General features: G+C 44.9%; 1 protein-coding gene across 1 annotated transcript in view; it reads left to right on the forward strand.

The window, feature by feature from the left end:
* Nucleotides 1-11338, forward strand: part of rnf213a (ring finger protein 213a) — a 63932-nt gene extending 52594 nt beyond the window's left edge. Inside the window, exons 58-67 of the mRNA XM_038988686.1 lie at nt 55-306; nt 739-871; nt 1177-1260; nt 1425-1605; nt 2497-2698; nt 3858-3935; nt 4104-4301; nt 5171-5260; nt 5634-5812; nt 9787-11338. Coding sequence (XP_038844614.1) covers nt 55-306; nt 739-871; nt 1177-1260; nt 1425-1605; nt 2497-2698; nt 3858-3935; nt 4104-4301; nt 5171-5260; nt 5634-5812; nt 9787-9940 — 1551 coding nt within the window. The 3' untranslated portion in view covers nt 9941-11338. The remainder of the gene's footprint in view (nt 1-54; nt 307-738; nt 872-1176; nt 1261-1424; nt 1606-2496; nt 2699-3857; nt 3936-4103; nt 4302-5170; nt 5261-5633; nt 5813-9786) is intronic.
* The last annotated feature ends 2471 nt before the right edge of the window (nt 11339-13809 follow it).

Consider the following 13809-nt stretch of genomic DNA (forward strand, 5'->3'; position numbering starts at 1 on the left):
AGACCCTTTCTTCCCCCTCTGTCTCTCTCTCCCCTCCTCCCATCTCGTCTCCAGCACCTGGACAGGCGGCTGAAGGAAGTGAACGCCTTCGTCCGGGCCGACTTGCGGGTCTCCTCCAACCCTGTGATGAGGCTGGTGTTCGGGGACCCGCGCCTCTTCCTGGCCTCTCTGCCCCGGGAGTCTCTGATCCACAGTTCGGCTGTGTGGAGCTGCAGGGAGCGGGTGTCTCTACTCAGCCTCACCCACATCGTGGAGCAGCACAACGGCAGGGACACTCTGCCCATGCTCTGGCGGTTCCTGCAGAGGGTAAGAGCTGAGGCACCGCTGAACGAAACCTTGGTCTTATTCATTAGTGCACAGCGTAGCAAAATGTTTTGCAATGGAAGCGAGCGTTTCTTATTGGACAGGTTCTTGTAGTCTCCTTGTTCCGGTAATCATGGTCACATCCACATTAATGTAGAAGTGTTTAGAAACATATTTTATTCTTATTTACAATAAAAGTGACTCCAAAATGACACACTACATTATTTACCATTAGTTTCTATTGGGCACAGAATAATCTGAAACACAACCAAAACATTCATTATGTTAATAATAAACATGTTTACAGTCTCATTGACAGTCACAATGTTGGTCAGACCTTCGTTCTGTGCAGTGTGATTAGCAGTTTGTTTGTTTTACCGTACCCTGTGATTGGTTGCCGTAACATCACCCCCCCCGTGATTGGTCTGGTGACAGGAGGCAGAGCTGCGGTTGGTGAAGTTCCTTCCTGACATCCTGGCACTGCAGAGAGATCTGGTGAAGAGGTTCCAGAACGTGACTGACCTCACCTGCCGTACCATCGCTGACTTCCTTCACAGCCAGAAAGCAGGTACTAGTTTAAACTATACTTCTGGGTTAGTCACAGTACTGTACGTCCAACTGAAAACAATCAGTGGTATTGTTAGTGTTATTGGCATGGTACAGCGAGCAGATATATCATTAGTTTCACTCTACTGAGGCCAGCCGAGCTAAGCTGTAGTGTAGTGGCCTGGTTATGCCTCCACCATACAGGCTGGAAAGTCAAACAGAAGAGTCGGCTCAGTACAGTTCAGGCCAGAACACTAGTGTCAAAAGGGTATTCCAGTTGGTTTACAATATAGGCTTCCATGTGGATTATTATGTTTGTTGTCACAGCCTCCCTCACAGCCTGGTACGAGAAACGGGTCAAAATCTTCCTGACAACATGGAATCAGCTCCGGGTCTCCCTGGCAACCAACGGTATGAGCACAGATAATCGTAGCACAACTCTAGGTCTCTATTAATAAAGGAATAATATAAATATATACAATATTTTAAAATATGCTCTTTGGAGGGGCATTCATGCATGATTTCTTAATCTGCTATTTTGTGATTATAATCTGTGTGTTTTGGCTCTGCTCCAGGTGAGATTAAAATCCCTGGCGAGTTCTGCCGGAAGGACCTGGACCTGACCAGTGACTTCCTGGTTCTGTTGCCACGGCGACAGGGTTCCGGCCTGTGTTCCACGGCACTGGTCAGCTACCTCATCGCCCTGCACAACGAACTGGTCTACTGCGTGGACAAGCACACTGGAGAGGAGACCAGGTGAGGGTGCTGTTGTCCTATTTACTTTACACTCATCTGGGGCCGTATGTAACCCAGCATCTCAGAGTGCTGATTCAGGATCATTTTTCCTTTTGGATCACAATAAGATCCCGTGGATGGGGGGGACCTGATCCGGGACCAGCGCTCCTACTCTGATACATATGGACCCTGGTCTCATTAGGCTTGATTGAAAAAATGCTGTTTGCATGGTTGGTCTGAGATGTACAGACAGAAAGGGAAGGGAAAGGGGATACCTAGTCAGTTGTACAACTGAAACGTGTCTTCCGCATTTAACCCAGAGGTGGTCCACGTCATCGGCGCCCAGGGAGCAGTTGTTGTTGGGGGTTAACTGCCTTGCTCAAGGGCAGAACGGCAGATTTTTCCACCTTGCCGGCTCGGGGATTCAAACCAGCGACATTTTGGTTATTGGTCCAACATTCTTAACCGCTAGGCCAGTGGTTCCCAACCTTTTTCGGTTACTATACCAGCAAATGTAATTTTACTCTGCCCAGAGTACTCCTGAAGTACCCACTTGTGCATTTTACAATGTAGGACTATGGTCTCATGAGTCTTCTTTAGTCCCCCCTCTGATGGTCCCAGTACCCCTTGTTGGGAACCCTTGAACCCCTGCTGAACTGATAGAAAGCAGAAGCAGACATGGTTGATCTCACCTGCTTACACACATTCTTACACACACAATATGGTCATTTAGGAGACCCTGTTATCCAAAGGAACTTCCAGAACTGTCAACATTGACACATACAGTATATCAGTATATGTGACCATGCAGGTCTCAAACCCACAACCCTGGTGTAATGTCAGCACCATGATGTCTACCCCACCGAGCCGTTGGAACCACATTAGTTCACTCTTCCCCTTTCTCTCCCCCAGCTACACGGTGAGTCCGGCGGACCTGAGCGACCTGCACGTGATCCGCTACGAGCCGGAGAGGGATCTGCTGCCCTTGGTTCTGTCCAACTGCCAGTACAGTGTGGAGCGTGGCCAGGAGGCCCTGCACGAGTACGACCTGCCCAAGATCCAGCAGCAGATCCTGGCCCGCTTCCTGCAGGGAAAGCCACTCATCACCCTCAACGTGAGTCTGTATGTCTGTCTGTCTGTCAGCAGTCGGTAACTCAAATGTACAGTTCTCGGCTTCGACAAAGTTACTAAATGCCTGTGCTGCAGCAAGGTCAATCAATCAAATGTATTTATAAAGCCCTTTTTACATCAGCCGATGTCACAAAGTGCTGTACAGAAACGCAGCCTAAAACCCCAAACAGCAAGCAATGCAGGTGTAGAAGCACAGTGGCTAGGAAAAACTCCATAGAAAGGCCAGAACCTAGGAAGAAACCTAGAGAGGAACCAGGCTATGAGGGGTGACCAGTCCTCTTCTGGCTGTGCCGGGTGGAGATTATAACAGAACATGGCCAAGATGTTCAAATGTTAATAGATGACCAGCAGGGTCAGATAATAATAATCACAGTGGTTGTAGAGAGTGCAACAGGACAGCACCTCCGGAGTAAATGTCAGTTGGCTTTTCATAGCCGATCATTCAGAGTTAGAGACAACAGGTGCAGTAGAGAGAGAGAGAGTCCAAAACAGCAGGTCCGGGATAAGGTAGCACGTCCAGTGAACATGTCAGGGTTCCATAACCGCAGGCAGAACAGTTGAAACTGGAGCAGCAGCATGACCAGGTGGACTGGGGACAGCAAGGAGTCATCAGGCCAGGTAGTCCTGAGGCATGGTCCCAGGGCTCAGGTCCTCCTCCTCCGAGAGAGAGAGAATTAGAGGGACTTAAATTCACACAAGGTACATTGTTAATGTGACAAACTCTCTCGTAGGGTAACGCCAAATTCATTAGCAATCGTCTAACAATAACAAATGTAATGAAATACATTTTTGAAATATGCTCTTAAATGGTGCAACTACATCCACGTATAAACATATATTTTACTGAAGTTAGTGTGCGGTAGAGGTTCGACCAGAACTGTATAGATTTCTCTTTTTACAGAAACACTCAGCTGTCACAAGCTGCGTTTTCACATCCTGATCTTTTTTTCACTAATTGTTTTTTTGACCAGTCATATCAGCTCTGAAAAAGATCTGATGTGATTGGTCAACAGACCAATTAGAGTAAAAAAGATCAGAATGTGTCTGCCTGTGTAAACGCAGCCAAAGTGAGGTAAAGACAAGAGTTACTATATGACCGTGTATTACACAGGTTTTGATGTGTTGCTTACCGCCTCATACAGGGAATCCCAACCCTGGTGAACAGACATGACCGCAATTATGAAAATATCCTCAAGGACGTGAAAGGAAAGGTTCAACAGGTAAGTCACAATAACTCTGGTGACATGTTGTCACATGGTATGATATGAACGGGGAAATCTGGTATTGGTTCACTACATCCAATTTTGGAACACAACCCTGGCATGAGGTTGAGTTTATCCTGTTCTACGCCTGGTCCACGTCTCTGTCATTTCCCTTTGTGTCCCTAGGAGCCCCTGCCCATCCTGACCCTGTCGGCGCTGGCCGGGGAGCTGCAGTCATACAGCGAGGTGTGTGAGGCGCTCTCCACCGTGGAGGTGGCTCTGGGCTTCCTGGCCATGACGGGAGGCGAGCCCCAGCTGCAGCTGCAGCGCTACCTGGAGGAGGTTCTGCAGATGGGAGACCAGACTGGCCCACACATCCTCAAGGTCAGCCCCCTTCCTCCGTCTGGAGCAGTGACATACCTCGGTGTCCTACACTCTGTTTCTTCCTCTGGTTTAGCAGCTAGCTGAGAGCCTAAAGCCTGATTGTTTCACTGCTCTCTCCATCTAGCTGGCTCCTCATTGGCTTCCTTACAGGAACCAGTAAGCAGATGGATACCCTTAGAAACGTAGTGACTTAATTTTCTGTCTTGTTGTCGTCAGCTTTTTGGGGTATATAGCTAGCATATTATCAATTAGTATCTACTCTAATTTGGTATTAATTGTAGCCGAAAGTTAATACAACACGTCCCTCGGTAAGGTGAGCTCTTTCAAGAAAGAACCCATTAGCAGTGATTTCATGTTTTCTGACCATGTGATTAGAGGTTATATTAAACTAAGGGATAGTTCATCCAAATGACAAAAGTACATGTTGGTTTCCTGACCCTGTAAGCAGTCTATTGACAAGGTAAGACAGCATTGCATTATTTGGTTTTGTTTACCTGGCCACTGTTTCAAATGCTAACCTTTTTAGCACAAATCCAGTGCAATGTTGCCCTGAGCAGGTGTAGTCTGAGTCACTGTGTTGTCCTCATGCAGGCCCTGAGCAGGTGTAGTCTGAGTCACTGTGTTGTCCTCATGCAGGCCCTGAGCAGGTGTAGTCTGAGTCACTGTGTTGTCCTCATGCAGGCCCTGAGCAGGTGTAGTCTGAGTCACTGTGTTGTCCTCATGCAGGCCCTGAGCAGGTGTAGTCTGAGTCACTGTGTTGTCCTCATGCAGGCCCTGAGCAGGTGTAGTCTGAGTCACTGTGTTGTCCTCATGCAGGCCCTGAGCAGGTGTAGTCTGAGTCACTGTGTTGTCCTGTTGTCCTCATGCAGGCCCTGAGCAGGTGTAGTCTGAAACACTGTGTGGCCCTGTGGCAGCTCCTCACCTCCCTCAAGTCTGAGAACATGCTGCGCCTCAAGAGGGTAAGACGACGAGACAACACACATTCACCCAGACAAGTCTTCACATGATTTTGTTAGGGTCATGTTTTTTTACACTGGTTATGAAGTTGTTTGTCTGGATTGCTGTTTGTGTGGGTGAGATGTGCTTGTATTACTTACAACATAAGTTGTAACATTGTGACGTAAGTTACACTAACTTACAAAATTCAGTTACACTAACCTTAGTTACACTAACTCATAAAATTCAGTTACACTAACCTTACAAAATTCAATAAAACTAACCTAATCTGATAAATAGCAAATGATCATAATGTCATGTTACACACTAGTGTATATCTATTAGAAGTTTCACTAAATCCCCCCTCTCCATTCCTCCTTCCCTCCCCATCCTCAGGACCCGTTTGTGGGGGTGTCAGAGGAATACAGGAATCCCCTGGGAGATGAAGAGCGGAGGCTACTCACTACGTTCTTCACCAAGAGCAGCGCTGACTCGTTCCTGCTGGAGATGCACGAGTTTCTGCTGCTGGTCCTGAAGAGCCCCCGTGCCCCCGACACATACAGGCCTGACTGGGGGTAAGCCAAGGGGATAACAGCTAGCTGGCCTGGTGTAGTCTCTCTTGACACTCTTAGCGGTTACATTTTTGATATTGTAGTATTGTTTACATCACATGAACATCATGTACAGTACCAGTCAAAGGTTTGGACACACCTACTCATTCAAGGTTTTTTTATTTATTTTTTCCTACATGTACATCACAACTATGAAATAACACATATGGAATCATGCAGCAACCAACAATGTGTGAATATGAAAATATTTTTTTGATTCATAAAAGTAGTCACCCTTTGCCTTGATGACCGGTTTGCACACTCTTGGCGTTCTCTCAACCAGCTTCACCTGGAATGCTTTTCCAACAGTCTTAAAGGAGTTCCCACATATGGTGAGCACTTGTTGGCTGCTTTTCCTTCAGTCTGCTGTCCTACTCATCCCAAACCATCTCAATTGGGTTGAGGTTAGGTGATTGTTGAGACCAGGTCATCTGATGCAGCACTCCATCACTCTCCTTCTTGGTCAAACAGCCCTTACACAGCCTGGAGGTGTGTCTGGTCATTGTTCTGTTGAAAAACAAATGATAGTCCCACTAAGCGCAAACCAGATGGGATGGCCTATCGCTGCAGAATGCTGCGGTAGCCATGCTGGTTAAATGTGCCTTGACTGTGTAAATCACAGACCGTGTCACCAGCAAAGCACCATCACATCTCCTCCTCCATGCTTCCCGGTGGGAACCACACATGCAGCGATCATCCTTTCACCTACTCTGCGTCTCACAAAGACACGGCGGTTGGAACCAGAAAATCTCAAATTTGGACTCATCAGACCAAAGGACAGATTTCCACTGGTCTAATGTCCATTGCTTGTGTTTCTTGGCCCAAGCAAGTATCTTCTTCTTATTGGTATCCTTTAGTAGTGGTTTCTTTGCAGCAATTTGACCATGAAGGCCTGATTCATGCAGTCTCATCTGAACAGTTGATTTTGAGCTGTCTGTTACTTGAACTCTGAAGCATTTATTTGGGCTGCATTCTGAGGTGCAGTTAACTGTAATGAACTTTTCCTCTGCAGCAGAAGTAACTCTGGGTCTTCCTTGAGAGACGGTTTCATCATAGCGCTTGATGGTTTTTTGCGACTCCTCTTGAATAAATTTTCCAGATTGATGTCTTAGTAATAACAAGCAGTGTTATAATAACACCAGTAATAACACCAGTGACTAGATCAATAAAAAAGTGGTCAGATGAAGCAGATGCTAAGCTACAGGACTGTTTTGCTAGCACAGACTGGAATATGATCCAGGATTCCTCCAATGGCATTGATGAGTACACCACATTAGTCATTGGCTTCATCAATAGTGCATCGATGACATCGTCCCCACAGTGACCGTTCGTACGTACATACCCCAACCAGAAGCCATGGATTACAGGCAACATCCGCACTGAGCTAAAGGCTAGAGCTGCCGCTTTCAAGGAGCGGGACTCTAACCCGGAAGCTTATAAGAAATCCCGCTATGCCCTCCGACAAACCATCAAACCGGCAAAACGTCAATACAGGACTAAGATCGAATCGTACTACACTAGTTATGATGCTCGTCAGGGCTTGCAAACCATTACAGACTACAAAGGGAAGCACAGCCGAGAGCTGCCCAGTGACATGAGCCTACCAGACGAGCTAAACTTCTTCTATCCTCGCTTCGAGGCAAATAACACTGAAACATGCATGAGAGCACCAGCTGTTCCAGAAGACTGTGTGATTACGAACTCCGCAGCCGATGTGAGTAAGACCTTTTAAACAGGTCAACATTCACAAGGCCGCAGGGCCAGACGGATTACCAGGACGTGTACTGTGAGCATGCGCTGACCAACTGGCAAGTGTCTTCACTGACATGTTCAACCTCTCGCTATCTGATTCTGTAATACCAACATGTTTTAAGAAGACCACCATAGTGCATGTGCCCAAGAACACTAAGGTAACATGCCTAAATGACTACCGACCCGTAGCACTCACGTCTGTAGCCATGAAGTGCTTTGAAATGTTGGTCATGGCTCACATCAACACCATTACCCCAGAAACCCTGGACCCGCTATAATTCGCATACCGCTCCAACAGATCCACAGATGACACAATCTCTTTTGCACTCCACACTGCCCTTTCCCACCTGGACAAAAGGAACACCTATGTGAGAATGCTATTCATTGACTATAGCTCAGCGTTCAACACCATAGTGCCCTCAAAGCTCATCAATAAGCTAAGGACCCTGGGACTAAACACCTCCCTCTGCAACTGGATCCTGGACTTCCTGACGGGCCGCCCCCAGGTGGTAAGGGTAGGTAACAACACATCCGCCGTGCTGATCCTCAACACGGGCCCCTCAGGGGTGCGTGCTCCCTGTTCACTCATGACTGCACGACTCCAACACCATCATTAAGTTTGCCGGTGACACAACAGTGGTAGGCCTGATCAACGACGAGACAGCCTATAGGGAGGAGGTCAGAGACCTGGCCGTGTGGTGCCAGGACAACAACCTCTCCCTCAACGTGATCAAGTTGATTGTGGACTACAGGAAAAAGAGGACTGAGCACACCCCCATTCTCACCGACGGGGCTGTTGTGGAGCAGGTTGAGAGCTTCAAGTTCCTTGGTGTCCACATCACCAGCAAACTAACATGGTCCAAGCACACCAAGACAGTTGTGAAGAGGTGCATGACAAAACCTATTCCCCCTCAGGAGACAGAAAAGATTTGGCATGGGTGCTCAAATCCTCAAAAGGTTCTACAGCTGCACCATTGAGAGCATCCTGACTGGTTGCATCACTGCCTGGTATGGCAACTGCTCTGCCTCCGACCGCAAGGCACTACAGAGGGTAGTGCGAACGGCCCCGTACATCACTGGGGCCAAGCTTCCTGCCATCTAGGACCTCTATACCAGGCGGTGTCAGAGGAAGGCCCTAAAAATTGTCAAAGACGCCAGCCAACCTAGTCATAGACTGTTCTCTCTGCTACCGCACAGCAAGCGGTACCAGAGCACCAAGTCTAGGTCCAAGAGGCTTCTAAACAGCTTCTACCCCCAAGCCAAGAGACTCCTGAACATCTAATGAAATGGCTACCCAGACTATCTGCATTGCCCCCCGCCCCCTCTTTTACACCGCTCTCTGTTGTTATCATCTATGCGTAGTCACTTTAATAACTCTACCTACATGTACATATTACCTCAACTAACCGGTGCCCCCGCACATTGACTCTGTACCGGTACCCCCTTGTGTGTAATATATATATATATATATATATATATCTCGCAATTGTTATTTTACTGCTGCTTTTTAATTACTTCTATTTCTTATTCTTATCCATTTTTTTTTTACTGCGTTGTTGGTTAGGGACTCGTAAGTAAGCATTCCACTGTAAGGTCCACACCTGTTGTATTCGGCGCATGTGACTAATAAACATGTGATTTGAATGATGTTTCTTGTTGCTTATTTGAACTGTTCTTCTTTTACCAAATAAGGCTATCTACTGTATACCACCCCTACCTTATCACAACTGATTGGCTCAAACGCATTAAGAAGGAAAGAAATTACACAAATGATCTTTTAACAAGGCACACCTGTTATTTGAAATGAATTACAGGTGACTACCTCATGAGGCTGGTTGAGAGAATGCCAAGAGTGTGCAAAGCTGTCATCAAGGCAAAGGGTGGCTGCTAGAAAATATATTTTCATTACTTTAACACTTTTTTTTGGGTTACTATATGATTCCATATGTGTTCATGGTTTTGATGTCTTCACTATTATTATACAATGTAGAAAATAGTAAAAAATAAAGAAAAACCCTTGAAATGAGTAGGTGTGCTAACACGTTTGACTGGTACTGTATATGTTTCATAAGGGCCACAAACATCTCCGTGTGAGGCATGTTTGATGAAAGTAAAAAATCACAAAAACTTACACACACAAGAAAGTTGAACAGATGTCAATTATCCTGTCCTCCATTGTCCTGCAGCCTGAAAGACACCCTGGTGTCCTACATGGAGCGGAAAGACCTTGACGTTCCCCACGACGTGGACGAGTTGTTCCCCGGAGAGATCAACCTGGCTCAGTACATAGAAGCCTGGAAGTTCACCGTGGCCTTCAAACAGGAGCGCAGCCAGAGATAGCTCAACCACCTCCTCACTGATTTTACTCTGCCTTTGGCTGCATCCCACATGGCTCCCTATTCCCTACATAGTGCACTGCTTTTTTCTTCCTGAAGAGTCGAACATCATTTTCATACTTTTATTGGTTTTTAGACAGGACAGTATGAAGTCGGGGACAGACTATGTTGGAGGAATGACAAGTCGGAAGGGAGCATAGCCAAACCTCCAACCCCCAGACTCCGCCAATGTAGTGCACTACTTTTGACCGACCAGGTTGGGGTGCCATTTCAGATGCAGACTTTGTACAGACTTTATAGTACCAGTATACTGTATGTAAGGGCCACAGATATGTTTACAATCATGTTTAAGAATAGACTTATATATATAGATGCATTTGTTTTACACAGTGGAACATGCAATGAGTGCCTTTTTGGAAATGCACTTGTAAATTAAGTTTCAAAGTGCCAGCAGGCAGGTTCTACTCATGTACAATACCTATAAACTGTATAATTCTGGTATCTAAAAGGTAAAATGTGATTTGTACAATGAATGAAGGGGAGGAAATTACAAAAGGTGTAGTTAGCAAATATTTGTTCATTTGTTTTATTAGTTGATAAATATGCAAATCCAGTGGAGGCTGCTGAGAGGAGGACGGCTCATAATGTCTGGAACGGAGCGAATGGAATGGCATCAAACACATGGAAACATGTGTTTGATGTATTTGATATCATTCCACCTATTCCTCTCCAGCCATTACCACGAGCCTGTCCTCCCCAATTCAGGTGCCACCAACCTCCTGTAATGCATAAAATGTTTGATTACTGATGGTCTTGTGTGCACTTTTCCAATGTGAATTTCTCTGTCACGTAGTGGAGGGAAAGACTGAATTCTATATCGCTAGACTTTTGGTCTTAGACTCAGGGACGCAACCAGGTGAGATGTTGGGCTATAACTCTGGGGTCTGACATTTTTATCTCAACCAAACAGCAATCAAGAAAATAATCAAGATTTATCATAGGTGATGTTATCTAATGGGGGAAATGAGTTGGCACATTTCTGAAGCTACCTTGTTATTAATATCTACGGTGTCCCCAATGGAAAAGTAGTTTTTAAAATTCACTTTGTCCGTTAGGGCCACTGTAGATATCTATTTACATGGCTTTGCTTCAAGTGGTATGTTTTGTTCTTTCATAACGGACTCATCTTCAATCATCTACTCAAAAATGGGATGACAGTTTCCACTTTCAGAATCACTGCCTTACAGAATAAACCATGCTCATTGTATTTTGCAGTTTGTTTAAGTTCCTCTTGTTGAACTTAAAGTTGGACCAAATGTTGTTTCTGTGTTCCATTTTATTGCTGAAGAGCGTGACATGCAGTGATTATTATGTGAAAACAAAATAAATTGTTTGCCTCTCAGCAAATTTTTCTTTGTTGGCAATTTCCTGATCTTTCTTGCCGCCACTAAAGACTGTTAAAAATGACAGTCATTCGATCAAAGAACAGCGTTAGGTTCAGGACTGGGTGTAGCAAATTACATTTAAAGTGACTGTCCCATTTTTGAGAGTCATAATCAAATGTATCTGTTTGTGATGTGTAACACATACGTGAAAAGAAGAATATACAAGCATCATTTTTTTACTGACCAGGTGGTCTCCATCAGCCCAAAGTCAAAATGCAGGCAACAAACTCTGCTGAATGGCTTTAGCGCACTCAGTCCCAGGCCCTCAGACTGTTAGTTTAGTAACAACCCAGTCCCAGGTCCTCAGACAGGAGAGGACGAGAGAGAGTGACGTATGACGTAAAGGTAACGTAAGGGTAATGGCGGACTGAAGGGATTTATGTAGAGCACCTCAAGATAAAACATAATATTCGAAATATCTGCTAAATTAGACTAAAATATTAGCACTACTTAATCTGGTGAGTGATAACCTTCAATCTGGACAATAACACAACAAATCCTAAAACTAGAGACATTTATCGACAAATATTACGAAAACAGGCAACAACCAAACATGACGGAGAGTAAGACAGGGGAACCGATTACAAAACGAAAACGTGACTCTTCTACAGACACTGATGATTTAATATTCTCACCACCCGGAATGGTAAAGGTCGAAACCGATCTGTTAAAATCAATAAATGACAAACTGGGTATACTTGAATTAGTTAGTAAGGATATAAAAGAGTTGAAGGCAAGCCTAGAGATGAGTGATGAAAAAGCTGCGACATTGGAGAAGCAAACACACGCGCTAAAAGGGACAGTCAATAAGATTGAAACCGAAATGAATGGAATTAAAAAGGAGAACACCGTTCTGAAGGAAACCTTACTAGACATACAAACTAGATCCATGAGAGAGAATTTGGTACTTACAGGTATCCAAGAAAAAGAAGGAGAAGTTCCTGAATCTATAGTTAGAGAGTTCCTCCTTACAGCGCTTCAGATTCCACGCGAAGTTATCGACAAAATCCAACTTGAACGCGTTCACCGCTTCGGACAGAGAGGGCAGAGGTACGAACGCCCAATCGTTGCCAAATTTGCTTCATTTAAAGATAAAATAATGGTTAAAAGCCTGGGTAAAAGACTTGCTGGGACCAAAATTGGCATGAATGATCAGTTTCCGAAGGAAATTGCAGAACGGCGCAAAGTTCTGTATCCAATTTTCAAAGAAAATAGATTAAAAGCGAAACGAGTAGCTCTCGTCGTTGATAAACTATATATTGATAACCAGTTGTTCAGAGACACAAAGACTACTCCATGGTTATTTTAAAAATTACAAAGTTCTCATAGACGAGGGAAATAAACACAATTCAAGCCCGGTTACTGATTGTAACAATACAATAAAAAATATAGCTTTTCTATAAATCTTCACATATAACTAATTGAACACACAAGCACTAATTCAACATAGTGAAGATAAAAACTAAGTAAACAGAAGGCACAGTATGTGTGGATGGTATGGTTTGTGTTTATTTTTTATTTTATTTGTTATGTTTGGAAAGTTGAGTGAGTGAGTAATGAAATGGTTGCATATCCCAGAGCCAATGTATTGCTGTGAGCCGGGTATGAGAGGGCTTTCAATGTTGTTCAGATGATGGATATACTTTTATAATGAATTATACGTCTTATTTATTTATTGTCCTATCATGGAGAACTACATTTTTTATTTATTTTTTTATAAATTATATCTAATTATTTATTATCCTATTTTAATGGTACGGTCCATGGCACTATACCCTAGACACCCACCTGAATGACCCAGATACTAAGGAGAAGTCCCTAACTGTTTTATGTGCCCGCTGTAAGCGGTCTGTATGCAGCTAAAATGAGGTCAGAGACCAAGAGCAGCACTGCCCCCTCAAGATTCTGAGCCTGCTTGGCAGGGTTGGTCCTGCAAAGCCAAAGCCCCAATAAGGGAGAGCATAATATACAAGGAAATTCTCAAAGCTGCTAATGAGAACCTTGACGACCTTGTACCTAGCCGGTGGGGATTCCGGTGGGGTGCCCCCACCCAGGCAGTGGCAGTGCTGGCAACACTAGCTGCAGTAACCCATGGGGAGGGGGTCACACTCGGACATTCAGAGAGGGGGTATATTATTGTGGCCCTGGCGGCACAAAATCAAAGTCGGACTGCATGGAGATGCGTGGGGACATGGTCATGACGGGTGGCCGTATTGTGGGTGTTTCAGGAATAAGGTGTACATTTGACCTCCATTATCTAGGATATGACAATGGTAAATAAATCTCTCAATTTTTGCTAATTTTTTGTGCGGTCTTGCAGGCCTTCTCATGCAGCTGCAACTGCAAGTGCATTTGTAAATCATGACCCATCTTGAGTTGGGCTCTGGGATGGTGCAATTGTTGAGAAAGTGAGCTTATGGTTGTGTGG

Source organism: Salvelinus namaycush, chromosome 3 (genome assembly GCF_016432855.1).
Source record: "Salvelinus namaycush isolate Seneca chromosome 3, SaNama_1.0, whole genome shotgun sequence".
Classification (NCBI taxonomy): Eukaryota; Metazoa; Chordata; class Actinopteri; order Salmoniformes; family Salmonidae; genus Salvelinus; species Salvelinus namaycush.